This window comes from Agelaius tricolor, unplaced genomic scaffold, assembly GCF_023055355.1.
Source record: "Agelaius tricolor isolate 1412-34295 unplaced genomic scaffold, bAgeTri1.0.p SCAF_6, whole genome shotgun sequence".
Classification (NCBI taxonomy): Eukaryota; Metazoa; Chordata; class Aves; order Passeriformes; family Icteridae; genus Agelaius; species Agelaius tricolor.
The window spans coordinates 42,500,316-42,520,076 of NW_027269266.1; the positions used below are offsets into that span (position 1 = coordinate 42,500,316).

The following is a 19,761-nucleotide window of genomic DNA, read 5'->3' on the forward strand; positions in this document are numbered from 1 at the left end:
ACCTGCAGGGGAGAGAGTTGGTGCCACCCTCTTGCCCACCACCCTTTGGCTTTGCCCTGAGTTTTTGTGAAACCCTTTTTAGAGAACCTGAGGGTTTGCATATCCAAAAAAAGCCTGGCTGGCAATAAGGCACCTGAAAGGTAGAAACTGTACTGCTGTGCCAGGCAGTGATCCTGCAGCTGGGACCAGGCAGCAGCTGAACTGAAGGGGGGGCAGAGAAGAGGCAGCTGGAAGGACTATCAGTTGTGTAGACTGTCCAGGACAGAATGAAATGCAGATGCTGACACAAATAATGATGAGACAGGTTCCTCAGATGTAAAGATAGTGCAATTATATTGCACACAGTATCTTTATTATGAAACTTAAAGTATGGTGCTATCTTGTAGGACAAATAGAAGAGAACAAAAAGCTTTAGAAAGCCATTGCATTTATCAAACAGTATTTGCACATATAAAAGTATATATATGGGTATATGGGTGTGTATTTGTGTATATATACACACATGGGCAAGTATAGATATGCATGCATATGTACATAGCTCTATATATACAGATACATATAGATATATCTATACGAATGGGTAGCCATTCACATATATAAAATCAGTCATTCCAAGGTGGAACAGTAACTGGAATGTCAATCCCAGCTGCCTGCTCAAGAGCAGTGACCACACTGGCACACCAGTTACCAGTTCAAAAAGTTCAGAAATGCTCAGAAAGTCCCCTGACAGGGACATGTGACAGCTCACACCCACTATTTTTTCCATTCTTCAGTCTTTTTCCTGGTAACAATTTCTCCATCCATTCCTACAGCACTCATTCATTCCCGTAGGAGCTATTGCTTGACATTCACAGCATCATTTCTGAACTACAGCTTCAAACCCTTCCAGCCAAGAAGCTGCAAGCCCTGGTAGCAGATGGGGAGTCAGGATGATACCTAGATATTAATTGATATTGATTTTACCAAAACATGGACAGCATTTATTTCTTGGTTGCTTATCCAATTACTCACTCACTAAGCTCTTCTGGGGCTGGAAGCACTGTTCAGATCTGTCAACTGGGAGCCAGACCCTGGCACGACACCTTAAGCTTGGGCCCCATTTCCCTCCAAAGAGCAGGTTCCCACTCCTGGAGCAAATTCCATCCCTGCTCACAAAGCCAGCACACTCTGCTGAGACGAGGGAAGGAATGGCCAAGTGTCCAGGGTTTGGAAACATAAACAGTTCTTTTCAGTACTCAGTCTGAAGGGGGGATGGTGTGTTTCTAAGGTACCTCTCCATGTTGCTCTGGCAGTGTGGGAGTCTGCTGGTAATTTCATGAAGCAAGCAAGGCACGAGGTGCCAAGGGAAAGGGAGGATGATGCAAAAAAAAAATCTAAAAAGTGAGAACACCGAAATCAACCACAATAAAAGCAAAATCAAGCAGCTGCTTCTACTTTTCGTATCCTAAAAGGTTGCTCAAACAGTCCATGGCTGTGGATGCGCAGCTGAGGATTTCTCAATTTTAGGTCACCTGTCCAGGATGATAGTTTTGGACTTGTTCTACAAGACAGTGCCAACATAAGACAACTGTGAGGACTTTGTGTGCAGAGAGGAGTGCTTGTCCAGGCCGCGCCCACTGAAAGCCCCGCAGCCTTTGCAGTTCGACAGAAAACATGCAGATTTTTTCAAAATGTTACAGAGATGCTTCTTGAACTTCTCACCCACAAAAGCATAGATGACTGGGTTGAGGCAGCAGTGGACAAAGGAGAGTGCCTCAGTCAGCTCCACGGCTAGGTCTAGCCTTTGGCTTGTCTGGCAGTCATCGATGATGGACATGTTCCTCAGAGAGTCCAAAAACAGCACAATGTTGACAGGGGTCCAGGAAAGAAAGAACACAATGACAACAATAAAAACCAGTTTAATTGCTTTGTACTTGTTCTTGGTATGGCACTTCTGAAGGTTTTTCAAGATGCTGAGATAGGAGAAAATGAGGACAACAACAGGGATTAGCCACCCCAGGATGTTGACTAAAAAATTACTGAAAGTCTTCCAGCCATTGTTGCCATCAGGATAGTGAGGGAGGCACTTAATCTGGTTATTGTCATTCACTTCCTGGAAAAAAAGTAAGTCTGGCATTGATGCTAAAATGGCAACTGCCCAAATGACCAGACTGGTGATAAACCCAACGGCAGCTGTCCGAATCCCTTGGACATGGAGGGAGTGGACTATGGCCAAGTACCTGTCGACGCTCATGATGGTTATGAAGAAGACATTGCTGTAGAAACCAATGAAGTAAACTGAGCTGATGATTTTACACAGTGCATTTCCAAAAGTCCACTGGCTCACAATGGAGTACTGAACCAAGAAGGGCAGGGAGAATACCAAGAGGAGGTCAGAGACAGTCAGATTCAGCAGATAGACATCAGTCATGGTCTTGATTTTCATGGAGACTGTCAGAATCCAAACAACCAAAGCATTTCCCACGAGGCCTGCCACAAACAGTATGGAGTACAGCACTGGAAATAAGGTAGATGCAAATGCTGGAATACCTTCAGGATGACAGATGATGTTTAGTTCTGAGTAGTAGAAGGCATATTCATAGGCTGCAGAGGAGTTAGGTGTTGCTGAGATGTAACTCATCTGTTCAAGGACAATGAAATTCATATGAGCTAAATCCCACATTAGCAGATATACCAGGCACGAGTCAGCTCACACCAAGCTGCATGAGGACAAAACAGATGTGCCACAGCTGCAGTATAAGATGTAAATGAGGGATGAACACGAGTGACTGGTCATCCCCCTGTAAGACCAAGGATGAATCCTGGGGCATCACAGGGGCAGAGGAGATCAAGGAAAACACAGCTGTGGTGGTAGAGATTACCAGCATCCTCCTGCTGGCATCATGTGGGGCCATGGCCCATGCCTGAGTCCATGTAGGGTACTGAGGCCAGAGACAGGGAGCATCCCAAACCAGAAATGACATGGGCATGGCCAGGAGGCTAAGAGCCCCTGATAGGGGTTTTGGGGTCCTATTTTATGTTTCCTTCTGAAAGGAGAAAGGGAGCATGGCCCAGGGAGAAACGGACATAGTAACACTCATCTCCTAAAAGCTTTGTTTCCAGTTAGCTGAGTGCCAGAAATGGGATGCACCAGCAGCAGTGGCATGTCCTCTTCCTGCTCACCAGCCCCTTGCAGCTTGCCCACTCCCTATAGGCAGCCACCACATCCCTGAGCAGTACTTGTGACAGCAAACAATTAAAGATGGATAGCAGCATCCCTGTCAGGATGTCCTCCATAGGACACTCCTAGCACTATCTCTGCCCTCAAGGACAGTCTTCTTCCACAAGCACAGTGTCATCAGCTAAAGATATTTTCACCCTGCATTTTGTTTCTTTCCAGAGAATAACTATCACACTGATTTCTTCTGAATGTCCGCTATCTCCACTGTGTCCCATAGGAAAAACTGAACCTCTAAAATGTGCTACTGGCCCTGGCTTGCAGGAGAGCAACCCAGCAGGGAGTGACTCACCAATATGTTCTCAGAGCCAATGCTGCCCAGCAGGTCTGTCAAATTCTGCTCCATAATCCAACACTGTGTCTGAAAGAGTGCAAAAAAATGTCTTTTTATCATGGATTTTTAAGAAGCAGGCATACCTTTGTGTATATAGGCTGGCAATATTTACCTTAGCTTATGCTGCAATGCCAAGTCACAAGTAAGGTCCTTGCTGTGGCAGTGCACAGTCCTAAAGTCGCTTTTCCTCTGTGTGACCTCTGTTATATTAAAGATGCATGAAACCCCAAGCCAGTGAGTCCAGCCTCTGCATTTAACACCTACAGAACGGAAATGTCAGCTTTATCTTCTGTATGATCACAAAGTTTTCGTTTTGAGCATTTACATTCTTCAGTGGAAGAAATCTGCAATTTCCTTCACGTCTTTGAAGTGCTCCTGTCTCCCACCTGCATGTCCTGCACCTGCTGTCCCTGCTCTGCAGTTCCAGTGTCTAGGAGAGAGTAAGTAGTGATATCTCTGCCCTGCTCCTAGGACTTTTGGTGAAGATGGCTGAGGGGGATGGCCCAATGCTACCAATAGCCAGCAATGGCAAAGGGCCCCATGTTTGCTTTAACATTTCATTTTTCCTTGGAAGGCACATTCCACCCGTACCCACCCAAGCACAGATGGGAATACCTAAGGGAAATTATCATAGAATCATAGCTATTTAGGTTGGAAAAGGCACTTAAGATCCTTGAGTCCAACTGTAATCCTAACACTGCCAAGTACATTTGAACCTTTCTTCCCAGAACACGCATGCTGCAGGATGCTCTCACAGACTAACTGAAATAAAGCCCTGAACAGCCCTGAATTCCCTCCAACCCTATCACATACTCACTGTGACCTCATCCAGACCCAACACAGCTTCCATCCCACAACTGTCCCCGATCTTCCCCACAACACAAGATACAGGGGAAAGAGCAGCCCTACTGAGCAACAGGGAACATTTGAAGTGTGTGTTATCTCCTTAAATACTGCTGCTCCTCACTAGAGCTTGGCGCATTACTGAAATTCAGGCAAGTAGTGTTGCATTAAGAAATAGAAGGGACTCAGTTTCCTCAAGCAGAAAAAGCCAATTCTTTATTCACATAATTCATTTTTATACCGTTTTCACAGACCTTGTGTTCAACTTCAATTCGCTTCTAGTTTTCTTGCCGCTCAATTAGTTGGTTAATAACTGGCATTTTACCTTTCCATCAAATCTCTCTATTCTTGGATTGTTGACATATTTTCTTCACTGAATCTCATGGGACAGATCTATTGTTTATGCAGGTGCAAACTTATTTTTCTTACTAGAATAGGTTGTTGTGTTAACTGTCTTCAGTCTTATGACTTTTCCTTATGGGAACTTACAAGCTACTGCTAGCTTAACTAGAGTAGAAAGGCCTAAACCATATTTAATAAGACCTTTTTAAAATAATATTTCTACCTGTCTGCAACAAGTCACATCATCTTTTTGTTCGTTTTTAAACAAACAGCATTTCACTGGGCATCAGTCCATAGAGGTGCTGATGGATGGATGCTAGAATTTCCATGTGAAATGGTCTGTTGTATTTCTCAAACACTTTGGATGTCCACCTTCACTCACCATCACTCCAAAGGCAGAGGGATAAGTTTCTGTGAACCAAGAAAATCTGCAACTATTGCATGTGTAGCAGTGGATAGCTTTCCTCAGCCATGGTGGGCAGTGTGACCTTAGGTCAAAGTTTAATGTGTGAGTCAAGCCATAAAAGCCAAGCTCTCCTGGGTATTAATTCTTACAAAACCTGAAACTAGGAACTAAACCAGAAACAAATTGTTCTGTTACAGGCAGTATTACTAGCAGTTGCTGGCAGTGTAGAAGTTTGATCTCCACTGCCCTAATGCAGGATGAAAACGGCACTCACAACTCTCTTGGTGCTAAAGTGGAAAAGAAAGCAACCAGGAATTATTCAATGTGGAAAAGATGTGTCCACCCAACGAGGATTTGGCAGTTCCTTGCCTCTCATCTTTCATCTCCTAAATAAAGATGAGAGACTATCAGAGCACAAGGACAGCGACATGAAGGGACGCGGCTCCCTCTGCTGGGCATCCCTGCAGAATTGAGGCACATCCCTGCAGAGATGTGTGAGATCAGGAGTGCTGTTTCACCTCCCCGTTCATCATGAGGCTTATTTTAAGGAAGAAAATGCTTCCACAGCAAGATAAGAACCTGGAGACTGCTGTTGCTGCCAGGGTTTCATGCTGGACGAGCTCTTTCTTGGGATGCAAGCCATTTGACCAATGTTGTTGCAGGCCATCTTGCTTCAGAAAATTACAAAAATGTCAATTGTTGCTCCACCCAAAGATACGGAGGGAGAGGATCTAGCCACACCATCCCCAGTTCCATATAGAAACACTTCAAATGCATCTCTTGAGTTTGTCAGCCTTACTACAGTTAAGCTTACTCCTCTAAACAATCTACTTACCCAATCCCATCCAGAACAGCCAGAAACACGCCAGAAGAAATCGCCAAAGGGGCTTTTTCAAAATGATATATATATCCCAGACAGCTTCCTTATATAATCAATTGTATAACAGATTGAGTTGACAAGGAAAAATTTTGGTAGCAAGGGGGTTGCAGGGCTGCCTGATGTGAGAAGATGCCATAATCTGCCCCCGTGGTGGTAGTAGCCTGTGGAAGATCAGTAATGGGACATCACACCATGATCAATATGATCAAGTGAAGCTGATTTATTGCAAAAGCAAGCTGTATTTATACTGTTCTCTATTGTTCACGCCTCAAGATAATAAATGATTGGTTAAATCCTTCTACGCACAAATTTTAATATTTCAGTTCATTTTAGTTAGTTTTTCTTCTTCATGCGTCTCGCTGCGGTTTTCTTTCCTGCCTTTGCATCCTGAATCATCTGCTTCTGAGCATGTTCTTCTTTCGTGTCCTTCAAGGGCATTGTGACCTTACTCAGTTTCTATGAAGGCTGGATTGTGCATATGTTGCATATGTCCATTGTCCTGCAAAAAACTCTCAACAGTAGCCAGTTCCAGCTGACTCCAAGACGGCCCTGCCGCTGGTCAAAGCTGAGCCCATTGGTGACATTGGTAGTGCCTCTGTGATTCAGAAACACTGTGCAGCAGCAGCTGTGAGAGCGTGAGAATATGTGAGAGTAATGTCCTGCAGAACCCACAGTTGGTGAAGATGGAGAGGAAGGAGGAGCTCCAGGCAGTGGAGCAGAGATTCCAATGCAGCCTGTGATGATGCATGCTGTCCCTGTGTTGGTGCACAGTGGAGCAAGATGTGAGGTGGGGAAAGAAGCACTAGGAGGGAAGGGGACAAGCTGATCTTTTCCATGAGTCAGCAGACAAAGTTAGTTAATGAAATGAAAGGCATTCACTCACCCAAGGAGGGAACTGCTTAACAAGAGAGGAGCTTGCCAAAGGGAATAGGGAGTCCATAAGGAAGTGCTTTTGCTAGCCTGTCTGTTACATTTTCTCAGAGAAGTATGTCCTCTCTTTCTTCAGGGGCTGCCACAAGGCAAAGTGAGCACAGGAGAGGAAGTAGTTTGTGCATAATGGCTACTGCTGCACACAGGGTTTTCTTTCTTGGAACACCTGGAGCATGACGTTCTGGACGTGCAATTCTTTACTTGGCCAAGGCTCAGCAAACAGGCAATTCTTAGAAAAGCAGCTTCCAAAGCCTTAACTTGCTCCTCCCAGCTCCTCCAGTTTTGTTGCTGATAAGCAGTGTCTGGCTCTGCAGGCACAGTGAAGCCACAGTCTCAGGGCTGGCACAGGTCTAATACTGAAACTCTTTATTTTGGTCCTCACTTCCTCAATGCTCTGGAAAGCCAGCCTTCCTCTACTCTGGGCCCAGGATGTGGATGAGCAAGTGGAAACACTAGCAACAGGGGTAAGGATGCATCAGTGTGCATCTCAGGTTTCTGAACAACACTATGGGTATCTATAGGAAGCTGGTTTTGTGGGGATGTGGGAGGTGTGAACTGAAGGAAGACATGAAAGCTGTCAGTTATGAACTGACCCTTCCCACTGCCCATGTCTGACAGAGCATGCTGGGGCTCAGTTGCTGGATACAGCACAGAGCACTGGAATATAGAGTACAGCTGCTGGAACTGAGTAAATTCTGGTGACCCCCAACTTCAGGCCGTGAAACTGTTGGAGGTGAGGCCACAAAGTTGGAGCACCTGTTCTATGAAGACAGGCTGAGAACATTGGGGCTGTTCAGCTTAAAGAAAAGGTTGTGTGGGGATCTCATAGAAGCCTTCCAGTATCTGGAGGGGGCCTCCTACAGGGAAGCCAGAGAGGGACTCTTCATCGGGAACTGCAATGATAGGACAGGGAGTAGCAGGTATAAATTGAAAGAGAGGAAATTTAGGTTAGCTATTAGGAAGAATTTTTTTTTTTTTTTTTTTTTTTTTTTTTTTTTTTTTTTTTTTTTTTTTTTTTTGTGAGGGTGGCGAGACACTGGAACAGGTTGTCCAGAGAAGCTGTCGATGCCCCATACCTGGCAGTATTCAAAGCCACACTGGTTGGAGCCTTGAGCAGCGTGGTCTAGCGGGAGGCGTCCCTTCCCGTAGCACAGGGGCTGGACCAAGATGAACTTCAGAGATCGATTTCAGCCCCTTTCCGTTTTACGATTCTATGTAGAACGTCCAAAAGCCGTGACAAACACGCGATGCGGGGCCAAAAGAGGAGGGAGGGGAGCCGGCTCCGGGCCGCGGCGGCCGAAGGGTTACGAGAGCCGCATGCGCCGGGCGGGGCGGTGCTCCGGGCGGGCTGGCTCGGGGTTGGGCCTCGCCGCTGCCCGCCGCGCTCTGGGGCTGCGGGCGGCGCTGGGATGCCGGGCCGGGAGGCGGAGGTACGGCTGCGCCCGGTCGGGCCGGATCGGGTCGGGTCGCTGCGCCGGGCCCTCCTCGCTCGCTCTGCCGGGGAGAGGCTGGGGGCAGCGCCCCGATGGGAGGCGAGGGGGGCTCGCTGCACCCCCTGCGCTGCTGCGCCGTGTTCCGCGGCCTCGGGGCAGCGGGGGGACGGGGGGAAGGGTCCAGCCCCGTGACGGTCTCGGTCTGGACGGACCTCGGGGCCATTACTGGCTCGGAGCGTGCCCCACTCTGCTTCTGATCTGTCCGTGCTTTCTAGTCTGTCGTGATTCGCGCAGAAACTCGTTCTTCATTGGCAAACACCGTTATATGTTTATAATAGTATAAACCCTCTCTAAACACCTAAAAATCTTCACCCTGCCGTGGGCTCTGTGCCTCCTGCGGTATTATTTCCCGAGAAGTGCCGGGCGGCGGCAGGTGCTGTGGGTAGCAAAGGCAGCCTCAGCTGAGCAGGCCGTGCGGGGCTTTTGAGTGCGTTTGGGCCGGGTTTGGGTCTGGGACTGGGTCTGGGCAGGGTTCCCCGCCAGTGCCCCTGGCAGCGGGGGACCGTGGTGTGAGCGTGGGAGGGAAGGGTTGGAGATGCCTCCAGCAGAGGTGGATTGGATTGTGGCAAAGGTACAGGTAGGTGGTGGGAAGGGGACACCTATTTCCTTTGCTGTGGCAAAGGGTAACCAAATGGCTCCTAGTACATTTGATGTTCAGAAAACTCTTAACAAACCACCGAATTTCAGGGAGATTCTGGAACAATCTCTCAGGAAAAGCAGAGAACCCAAAAAACACAAATAAAACTTGATCAGCCTCAGAAAAGGCCTGGAAAACCTTCCTGTATTCCTGTACCCTAAGCAGCTGTCCTTAACATCTGGGGTCATTACACCTTCCTTTCTATAGCCTGTGATGTATTAGCTGAAATATTTCCTCTTGTGCCATTTTTAATTAAATGGCCATTTAAAGTTCTATTCTTCCTCTTCCAGATGCATCCAGTCCTAAAGGCCTTTGTGTGTGGCTCCATCAGTGGCACTTGTTCCACGCTCCTCTTCCAGCCCCTTGACCTGCTGAAAACCCGCCTGCAAACTCTGCAGCCTGCTGTGAATGGGTGAGAGGAGGGGGATGTGTCTGCGTCGGGGGCCTGGAGGTGCTCTGCCATAGGCTTCTGCCTTATTTGCTGGCTGGGGCTTGGAGTTCAGAGCTGTAATCTGGGAAATCAGGCTTTGTAAAAGAGGAGGTATATTTTTATATTACGGAGAAGGATTGTTATTTTGTTCCAGAAGAACAAAAATGTCTGTGAGTGGTTATGAGTGCCACTGGAATAAGTTGTAACCTCAACATTTGTTCTCATCTGAGAGACTGGTGTTTGCTGGAGTAGCTACCGTGCAGTTTCATGGGGTATCCTCTGCCTGAAAAAAATCCTGTGTGGTTGTCAGGTAATTTTTCATGCGTGCAGCTTGGTGTAGTCAACCTAAAATCTGTTGCTGCTAGCAAAGGGAATGAGCAACTAAAACCGCTAATGGGTGTTAAAAGTTGTGAGATACAGAAGGTGATTGAGAAGCCCTGGAAAGAGCGACCAAGAAGAGCAGATGGAGCTGAGGAAGAGCACCTTGGAGGTGCTGAGTTAATGCACAGAGATATGAGTGAAAGAGGTGGCTGTGGAATACTTCTGCCAAGGTCATTTCTTCAGTTCCTCTCTTGTCTTTCTTTCAGGTCTGGTCGTGCTGGGATGGTAACACTGCTCTTTAGGGTTGTTCGTACTGAGAGTATTCTGGGGCTCTGGAAAGGTGTCTCTCCAGTAAGTGGCTGGTTTAACTCTGACTTGTAAAAATAAGTAAATAGATAAGCTTACTGTTTATTGCTAATTATGTCTGCCTGAATTTAATAGCCAACTCTTGTACAATTATGAGTGAAATTACATGATTTAGATTACATCCTATTTTAAGAAGTTAATGTTGTGAATTTCACTGATTTGGTTATGTCCAGTCCTGAGCAGCTGAACATTTGAATACTTTTGCAAATGTGGTGTGGCAACTGCAATAACTTAATTTTGGTTTGGAATATCTTGTTCCTAGAAAACTGACATTGAGGAATGCAATAAATCCTGGCATCATTTGAATAATTTGTCTGTCAGTGCCATAAATGATTTCTACCTTATTTCCTTTCCTCAGCATGTTAGCTTTAGTGATATTTTTGTCTTCTACAAAGCTTCCTGTCAAGTTGAACAGTGTCAGAAATGTTTTGTAGTATATTTTGTCTTATGTAAGCTTTTCCTTTCTTCATCTGCTTCTGTTTCTCCTGAAGTCCTTTGCAAGATGTATTCCTGGGGTTGGGATTTACTTCAGCACTTTGTACATGATGAAGCAAAAGTTTCTTGTGGACCGTTCACCCACAGCCCTGGAGTCTGTTTTCCTGGGTGCCGCTGCTCGTGCAGTTTCTGGGATTTGCATGTTGCCAGTGACTGTCGTGAAGACCCGATATGAGGTATGACTTTCCAATTAGTCCCCTATTAATGGTGTCACACACCTTCTTTGTGATGCAAAATAATTCCTTCTGCCTGGAGAAGGTTGCTGCCACTTGGGTACAGCCAGGAATGTAATCCTGATTTCACCTCAGTTCACACATTGCACAAGAAATGAAATTTGAGCAAGAAGATGAAATAGAATTCGCCCTAAGATTTATAAGTTTCAGTTGTATACAATGTTTGTGTAGCATCTTCCATATGTTACCTCCCTGAAGGATTCTTTTAAAGGCTGAGTTAGGTGAAACCCGGTTTTTGCCTTGGGTTGTCCTCTGTGTTGCCATCTTGGGCATCACATTAAGTTCGCAATTTGTTTGGATATTATATCCTCAGGGTGCGTGTAGGGCTCCTCAACCTGTGCCTGGCACGTGGATGACTGACCTTTGTCTGCTCTTGCAGAGTGGAAGATTTGGCTATGGGAGTGTGTATGGAGCCCTGAAGAGTATCTATCAGACTGAAGGGGCTCGTGGCATGTTCAGTGGGCTCACAGCAACGCTGCTGAGGGATGCGCCCTTCTCTGGCATCTACCTGATGTTCTACACGCAGACCAAAAACCTCACACCTCAGGGTGAGGCTGAATGTTGGATGCTGGAGTGGAAAATGTTCCTCTTCTCAGATCTTGCCCTGCAGCTGGCAGCCTGCATGCTCTGCTTGTTGCCTTCCACTTTGGAAGTTAAATTAGTCTCCTTTAGGGCTTTGGGTCACTCACTCACTCACATTTGCCTGTGGAGAATGTAGACCTCTAGACCTGTAGCTGAGGTTAGTACAGAAATGGAGACTGGCCTTAAAATTGATTGATTGTCTTCCTGAAGGCTGATGCATAACTCAGTTAGTGAACAGTTGAAAAACAGGGTATCTTAAACACTGCTTGCTGCTTCTGCTTGTCTTGCTTACCGCTCAGTTTCCACTAAACTGAGGCTTCTCTGGTATTGGAACTCTCTGGGGCAACTTTTGTACAAGTTTTTCTTTTCTGATTTTCTGTCAAATTCTGTTCCCCAGCAAGTGAGGCTTCTTAATAGTGCTAACTTTTGACTAGTAGCCACTTTTCCTCTTGAAAGGTTTCTCTAGCTGCATGGATTTTAACTTCTCTTTGGTTCTGCTGTTGATCTAACCATTCCATGCTTTTCACTTTGTCACACAGCATGAGTGTTCCTGGCCTGAATGGTGTCTGAGTGTGTTCCCTTTGCTCTGTTGCAGACCAGCAGGATCCAGTGCTCATGCCCTTGCTGAATTTTGGCTGTGGGATCTTTGCGGGGATCTTGGCCTCTTTGGCAACGCAGCCTGCTGATGTCATCAAAACACACATGCAGCTGTCACCCCAAAAGTACCACAGGACAAGCCAGGCCATTGCCTTTATCTACAAGGTGAGGTGAATCCCTTCTGACATGTGCAACCACATCCTCAGTTCTGATCCCCTTGCTCAAAGCACTGCTTTGATGGGGAAGTCATTGCCTTTTAAAGGAGGTGAACAAGCGTCAGTGCTTCATCTGCTCTTGCAGTTGGACTATTCAGTGTCGGCATTTTCAAGATGATGAAGGAGGTCATGCTGTGGTAGATCAAGACTATAGTGTGCAGTGTGAAATGCTGGTTTCAGATACAAACCAGCTACAAAATAATTATTCGCTCTTTAGGCATCAGAAGAGAAATAAATGCCCAGGTCTTTATTGCAGGAATGGGGTGGAGAAGTAGTCAAAGCCCACCTTTCCCTTCCTGCTGTCAGAAGGGCAGATCTTGGCAGATTGACTCTGTTTCCATATTGAACTCTATTCATAAGCAGTAATCTGTTTATTTGTGTATGCATTTTTGTGTACCTTTTTTTTTCAAATCATAATGTTTTTGCTTCAATACTTAGAAATCTCAGAATAGTGAGAGACTTTTGTAAGTACGAAGCTCTAAAACGAAGACTATTCATTTTCCTGTAGTGTCTCAAAATGATTACACACTTGCCTTCTCTTTGTTGGACTTGAGTGTGGCTTTCTCCATCTGTTGTCTCCATCCTGGCCTTCCTTTTTCCCACTCACTGCTCTTCCTGCTTTGCTGGGTAGCCCTGCAATAGTGCAGTGCTACAGATTCTTCCTAAACACTGAAAGCTATTTAAGCCTGGGTCTTTCAGAGACTGATCTGGGTCTGAGCTGAAATACATCCTGTGCTCTTCCATGTAATAAATGATGAGAAATTAAAACCCTCTAGGTAGATTGGGATGAATTGCTGTTTATCTCCCGTTGCAGGACTTTGGGCTGGTTGGCTTTTTCCGAGGCGGTGTGCCCCGAGTTCTCAGGCGCACTCTGATGGCAGCAATGGCATGGACGGTGTATGAACAGATGATGGAAAAAATGGGCTTGAAATCCTGACTGAGCTGCACGAGAAAGGACCAGCTTCACTCCTTCTCCCGCTTGTTGTGAACAACTGGCACTGAGAAGTTCCCAGTTCCACAGAGGAATAAGCCTTCCTCAGCCAGGAAGGAAGCCCTTCTGAGACAGGGGATTTGGCCTTTTGGCAAGTAGAGGAAAGGAAGGATTGGATCTTTGTGTTGTTTGATCAATACATTCCAGAAGGACTGCACTTGCAGACTGCCATGGGAAATGGTAGGGTTTTCACAGCCTGGTAACTGTGAGATGCTGAGAAGCCCCTTTTAAAAATAACTCTGTGCTCACCACCTTTATGCAATGAGACAGTATTAGAGCAAAAGTGTTTGAGGAGAAAACAGTGAAGGCAGAACCTGCCAGCATGTTCCTTGCGGGCATGGCCAGAAAGGCCACAGTGACCACCATCTGATAGAGATCCTCCTTCCTCATAATGCTTTATTCTCACAGGGGAGCGCTAGGCCCTGGTGGGAAACTGGATGTGTGTTGTGATGCTTACATTGTGGGCATGGGTGGAAGAGAAATGAAGTGCAGAGGAAAAACTACGAACATGGTCTCTGCCATCACTTTTGTACTGTGGTTGATCACAGAGAGAGTAATTGGACCCGCCTTGCTGTGTTATGTGTTATTATGTTATTGAGCACCTTAACATTCTTGAAATGTCCTGTCTCTACAGCAGAGTTTGCACAGTAATTAAGAAGCATAAGGCACTTTAGAATTGATTGCTACCAAAGTTCTACTTGTTGTCTGAAAAAACAAAAAAAAAAAGCTGCTGGTCTAACTGCAGCAGGAACACTCGAGTGGGTTTTGTTGGATTTTTAATGCAGTTTTCATAGAGACTTGTTTGCTTCTTATTCTTTATTTATTAATCCCTGATCAACATCCTCAGTTATTATAGTGAACTGGTCCTTAGATGTAGCTTTTAGGGCCATGGCTCATAATGCATAAATGTATAATGGAAACAGATGTAGATACTAGCTCTTCAGATTTCCCTTAAAACATTGCTGATTGCATGTGGAGTATGCTTTCATTTGGAAAGAAAAGGTTGCTATTTCTGTAAGCTTTCTCCAAGGTTTGAGTCCTGTAGGTGCTTGGTAGTGACCTTTAATTCCCTTAGGGCTCCACACAGACCCTTCCCATTTTCCTGGCTGATCCTTTTCTCTTATCAGGTAGTCCACGTTCAAGTATGCCCGAGTTTAAATGCACTTTTCATCCTCTGTGCCTTCTTACTCTTTCCTGCTGTGTTACTCAGATCTCACAGTGTGTGCCAGGTGCAGCCTGATCCCCCCTTCACTTGTGCCTCTGTGATGGGTTGGGTCCCTTGCAGCTCTGTTAGCATAGCCATGAAGCTGGTGTTGAAGTGTGCATCCTGTTCTGTAGTGTGCCTTGCAGAAGACTTAGCTTTGGCTTTTATTTTCTTAAAGATCTAGGGATATTGCAATTTGCTTTAGAACCAGAGCACCTGGTACATGAGGATACAACACTGTAGCTGTATGAACAACCAGTGCTACCTACCTGTTATTCATAAATTTTAGAGTGTATTTTGGACAGTCCCTGCCTGTCCAGGCAACTTCCCGAGTGCAAGAACAGAGGGGATGTGGGTTGTTAAAGATGTTCTTTACCAGATTTCAACTCCAAGAATTCTTGATGACTGATGTAAAAGTTGAGGGAAGTGTAAGAGGACAGAATGGAGGCTTGGAAAGTGCTGCCCGTTTTCAGACTCAGCCCATCTGTGAAGGGAGGCTGGTGCTCTGCAGTGCAGGAGTCCCCAAGAATGGTGGTGGAGGGTTCTGTGTGCACATCTATGTGTTAGCAACAGAGCACTGCATCAAATCAGGCACGTGGCACGTTATTTGCTAAGTCCTAAATGTGAACCCCTGTTCCTTTCTTTTGCTGTTCCTTCTGCCCTTAGTGACCAGAACTTGTGAGAGTGCATGAAACCGTGGTAACTGCACATCCTGCTTGTTTGCTGTCCTGAGCGCTACTGACACACAGCTGGAGAACCAACTCTGGGATTGCTGACCTGGCAGAATAAGGTGGCAATTAGATGAGTTACCTCATTTGTCCTTTATTCCCCTGTGTATGGGATCAAACCAGCATTGTGCTGGGAGCCTGAATTTATTTGGTGCTTTATAAATCTGGCGTGTGAGTTGGATCTGTTGAACATCCTGGGCTGTGGTAGCCAAGGGCTGTGTGTGGGGTCACCTGCAAGGTGCTTCACACATATTTTGTTCCTGGTTTAGCAATGGCAAAGCAATGTGCAACCTGTGCAGACAGAAACTTAAGCTCTTAAAAATGAGGCAGGCAAGCAAAGAATGCAAGGTAAACTGGAATTAAATTAAGTCCTCTTCAGAAACCTGAATTTCAGGAACACTTTGGTGGCTTTTATGTCTCTGTAGTCCTGCCTGGTCAAGTAACAAAAGAAGAAGTAGAGAGTTTATTTCCATGCGATAATGTTTTAAGGTCTACTGTGGGGTTGTTTGTTTGTTTGTTTGTTTGTTTTAAATCTGGAATCGGGCCTAAAGTAGTGTTAGCTTTTACTTTGGGGAAGTTTCTCCATTCTGCTCTGGTGCTTTGTTATTGGAGTAGAGTGAAAAACTGTATGGTTTTTGGCTTGTGGATTAACCTGGGCTCCTCTGGGTTTAAGAAATAGAGAATCTAAACTGCACTGTGTTTCATCTACCATGGGTGCTGCAAATCCAAAAGCTTATCTACCTGTGAGTTGGGGAGAATGAATTCTGTGATGCAAGCTTGTTTGTTTCTCTTTGTTATTTCTTTTGTTGGGTGTCATATATGGGGGAAGGGAAAGCCTGAAGTTCTGCTTCACTCTGTTCTGAAAGCTTTATCACATGGTCAGGCATAGGACTATTTCTCAGCTCTGATCCTTACTGTCCTTCACCCTTTCTCCTCTTCAAAAACATTCTGTTTCTGAAGTGATTTATTGAAGTTTCTCCTTGATAGCTATAGCAAGTCAAGACAATCAAGTGCATCGACTTGAAGTTTAGATGTATTCCTCTTGAGGTTTAATGCTTCTACTTAACAACAAATTGTCACTGTACAGCCTAAAGGTAAAGTAAATCAAATAAAAGATCTGGACAGAGGTGGTTAATCACCTACCTCCATCATGCCAGCAATTCAGCACTAACAATCTTGTCAGATAATCATTTCCAAAGCCATCTTGGCTTGGATTCCGGAGACAGGGGTGTGCTCCCTCTGTGCACTTCAGGATGGCAGTGGGATCCCTCTTGGAATGACCCCTGTTGCTGGCAGTGCACTATTAGTGATCGTACATTGTCTCTGCTTGCCCCTGCAGCTGTGGCTAAGGACATAGCTGGCTGGCATGTTGAGGCAGGCAGCGTTTAGGTGAGTTGTAAGGACACAAGAGAAATAGTCTGATTATTCATGCTTTAGAAACTTCATGTTTCCACTTCTCCTGTGTGATGATTTATTTGGGTTTTTTCTCTCAGTCTCTTAAACAGAACTGGAGCTTTGAAACATTGCGTAGCTTTGAGTATTGTGAGTCTATATAGTTTGTGTCTATATAAAATATTTATGTGAAAAGATGTATTATATGTTTCTATTAAAAACTGGTTGCTAAAATTAAGGATATAATCTCTTCAGTGTTTCTTTTAAAAAACCCAAGCAGACAAGCCTCAACTGATTAAATGCACAAGGGATTGGAGGGAGTAGAGACTTAAAAATGCAAAAGGAGTTTCCCAAGAGGACAGGACTGTTGCATGTGTTCAGAGCCCATAAAAGGCAAGGAATATTCTCTCTTTCTGTGATGTATAATCTGCATGGGTTGTGCTAGTACAACCTAAATCAACTTTGCTTAAATAGAAAATAGAAAATAGAAAAACACAGCACTGGGGAATGTTGCATTTTACACAGCTTCCTCTGCCTGCCTGCTGTGTGTAAAGACAGATGGCTGTTGAAGCCCTGTACTAGCTGGTGAAATACCTGCCTTCAGGACAGTGGGGTTTTAAGCTCTCTAGGGAAAAACTGTTTTTAGTATCCTGCTGATCAGGTTTTTGCTACTCAGACAGTCTGATCTCAGCAGGGGACCAGAAATTGTGCCTGGGACACAATTGTCTCCTGCAAGACATAATGCAAGGGAATGCTGGATTGCTGGGATCACCTCTTGCTGTCACAGTATGGTCCTGGGATTCAGTAGCAGGCAGGTTGTGCTAAGCAAAACTTTGTTGATACTGAGATGTGCATCTTCCAGATGTGAGGATTCCAAGCCTCTTTACTTGCTTAGATAATACACTCTCACATGGAGCAATTTTCATGGAGGGTTATCTGTGTGTAACAGACCTACCAGAGAGTGCTGAGATGCAGCCTTGTGCCAGCTGAGCCTAAATTGCTTGTGCAGGTTCTGGTAGCAAGTTAGGCCTGGGATAGTGCCTGCTCCTGTACACAGAGCTCCCCAGAGCTCTCCTGCTACCTTAAAGAACCACCTCCTGTGTAGTGGGTGTTGCCGTCCATGCTGCTGACAGCTGCCCCAGCTGTGAGAAGAGATAGCAGACAAGATCCCTAACCCTTCTGGGTGGTAGAAGGTGGGGAAGATTGAAAGTTTAAAGGCAGTATGGTTGTAACAAAACATTGAGTTACAGATCTCCCTTCCTCATTAAAAATGGGTAAACATTTTGCTTGCTTTTTTAATTTTAATGAGTTTTGTGCCACACATAAGCACTGACACCGGAATTGAACAGAAAAGATTCTTCATCCCATACAGGCACATATATATGTGTACTTTTGTGAACTCCGTGTGGGTTTCTTATGCTTATAAGCATAAGAATATGCTTATCCCTTCTGGCTTTGGTGCTTATTTCAAAATAGCAAGATGATTTTCCACATTGCAGTTTCTTAATTTGTGATTTTAGCACTGTAAAATGCTTTAGGAGTCTTTATCGTAATGCATTAAGGAGTTTTAGTAAAAATGACAAAATCCCGGTGAGAGGTTAAAATGTGACCTCTGCAAGTTTTTGTAACAGGCATTAAGCAATTCTAACTTTGTAGAACTAGAAATAAATTTGCCAAAATATGTTTTCCCAAAATGTGTAAGAAGTAATAACAAACCTTTGAAACACAAGCCAAAATGGAATTTAAAGGGAGGCACAATAACATTAGTGCCGTTTCACTGAAAGTGAGTTGATCTTCATAGCTCTTCTTTGCCTTCTCCAGGGGTGCTACAGGATCTCTTGGGTGACACCCACTGTCATGTTTGGTGGGATAGATACTGCCTGAGCTTCCTCCCCAGACACACAACCCAACCCCTTCATTGCAGGAGCTGTCCTGGCAGCACAGAACACCTCTTGTGCAGCCCTGTGAGGAGCCCTCTCTCCCAGCACTGGGGTCCTGCTACAGCCCCCTGCTCAGAGGCTTCTGGCCAGGGCTGCTGCTCTGCTGCAGCCTGGGCTGGCTCTCTGGGAGATGCTCTTTCTGGGGCTTTGTGACCACCCCAGGCACCTACTTGAAGTCCTCAGTGTAGCACCCAAAGGCTGGTGGTAGCTCAGTGACACATCTCTGCACCTGTGGGCCCCAAGTCTCCCTGGCTCTTCAGGAGGACTGGTGCCTCAAATCCACCTTTCTTGGCTTTGCTTGCTGCCGAGCAAGGCTGTTCCCAGGGGCTGCCAGAAGCTCTGCATGTAATTGTGTAACAGAGTTCAGTGTGAACTTTGGACAAAGGAAACCTTGTCTAAAACATGTGATAAGATAGATACACTTTCACTTGAGGGACATGTCCATTAGTAACAGATTATTTTAAACTGTCTCAGCACGCAGATGAAAAATAAAGGCAAGCTTTCAGGTTATTTAAGAAAATATTTAGAAATACTTTATTGTCCAGCTTCATCACCACTTTTCGAAGCCCTCTCATGGGCTGTGGGCCTCATGGTATACCAGAAAGGGCCCATAAGCATAATAATAAAAAATAAATGAAGTATTAGTGATGCCAGAGGAGTCCATAACACTGACCAGTGTCACTCTTTTGATAACATCAGACTTTCTGCAATATTCAATACTTAATTTACAATCATTATGTTCAAATACATTTTTAATACAGATGGGTTTCAATAGTGCAGAAGAGCTCTCCAGGCGAAATCCACAGCATGGTGACATCACCACCATCTCTTCTCTTCCTTCCCAAGCTAATATTCACCCTGCTTCTGTCTCCTCAGGAGAAACACAGCTTATTCACAGCCCCATCAGGTCAGCTTTCACCATTCACAGTGCACTTACCCAGGCGCCACAGATGTCTGTAATCTCTCAGGCAGTAATAGATCATGCTCTGGCTGAGGGCTCACTAACCTGTTGCTGAGTTTCATTTTACCTACTTTGTCACCACCATGTGGCAAATGTTTGAATTACTCTCTTACAGCATATTCTAAAGCTGATTTTGTAATCTCTCTAATTAACACCACCTAATAAGTATGAAGAAAAGAAGGATAGAAAGCCATTTTCCAGCAGAAAAAGAACATAGATAAGAT

The 19,761-nt window shown here is 45.2% G+C and overlaps 2 protein-coding genes across 8 annotated transcripts; one reads left to right on the forward strand and one right to left on the reverse strand.

The window, feature by feature from the left end:
• Nucleotides 1-316: 316 nt before the first annotated feature.
• Nucleotides 317-7,984, reverse strand: LOC139591205 (C-C chemokine receptor type 8-like). Of its 4 annotated transcripts, none has more exons than XM_071429572.1 (5): nt 6,906-7,984; nt 5,978-6,647; nt 3,664-3,811; nt 3,510-3,578; nt 317-2,620 (listed from the first exon to the last, which is right to left on the reverse strand). In XM_071429572.1, exons 4-5 carry the CDS (start codon nt 3,561-3,563, stop codon nt 1,541-1,543), a joined length of 1,134 nt encoding a protein of 377 aa, XP_071285673.1. In that variant the 5' UTR covers nt 3,564-3,578; nt 3,664-3,811; nt 5,978-6,647; nt 6,906-7,984; the 3' UTR covers nt 317-1,540. The 4 variants fall into 4 exon arrangements, with proteins under 4 accessions (XP_071285673.1, XP_071285672.1, XP_071285674.1 ...); XM_071429571.1 differs by having other exon boundaries at nt 5,978-6,777; XM_071429573.1 differs by lacking the exon at nt 5,978-6,647.
• On the forward strand, nt 7,266-16,874 carry SLC25A38 (solute carrier family 25 member 38). 4 transcript variants are annotated; one of them, XM_071429577.1, is made up of 7 exons: nt 7,266-7,416; nt 9,373-9,494; nt 10,100-10,184; nt 10,691-10,870; nt 11,307-11,475; nt 12,105-12,271; nt 13,136-16,874. In XM_071429577.1, exons 1-7 carry the CDS (start codon nt 7,342-7,344, stop codon nt 13,256-13,258), a joined length of 921 nt encoding a protein of 306 aa, XP_071285678.1. In that variant the 5' UTR covers nt 7,266-7,341; the 3' UTR covers nt 13,259-16,874. The 4 variants fall into 4 exon arrangements, with proteins under 4 accessions (XP_071285678.1, XP_071285676.1, XP_071285680.1 ...); XM_071429575.1 differs by lacking the exon at nt 7,266-7,416 and adding an exon at nt 8,122-8,382; XM_071429579.1 differs by lacking the exon at nt 7,266-7,416 and adding an exon at nt 8,443-8,872.
• Nucleotides 16,875-19,761: the final 2,887 nt, after the last annotated feature.

Bases quoted from the DNA above. Each gene is read 5' to 3' on its own strand.
- SLC25A38 (XM_071429575.1), top strand. From the start codon at position 8,200: ATGCGGGGCCAAAAGAGGAGGGAGGGGAGCCGGCTCCGGGCCGCGGCG. The intron at 10,185-10,690 runs GTAAGTGGCTGG...TTTCTCCTGAAG, and splicing joins TCTGGAAAGGTGTCTCTCCA to TCCTTTGCAAGATGTATTCC. The intron at 12,272-13,135 runs GTGAGGTGAATC...CTCCCGTTGCAG, and splicing joins CCATTGCCTTTATCTACAAG to GACTTTGGGCTGGTTGGCTT.
- LOC139591205 (XM_071429570.1), bottom strand. From the start codon at position 6,962: ATGGACTCCCTATTCCCTTTGGCAAGCTCCTCTCTTGTTAAGCAGTTC. The intron at 3,579-6,905 runs GTGAGTGAATGC...GCACTCTTTCAG, and splicing joins TTAAGCAGTTCCCTCCTTGG to ACACAGTGTTGGATTATGGA. The intron at 2,621-3,509 runs GTGAGTCACTCC...GTCCTTGAACAG, and splicing joins TTGGCTCTGAGAACATATTG to ATGAGTTACATCTCAGCAAC.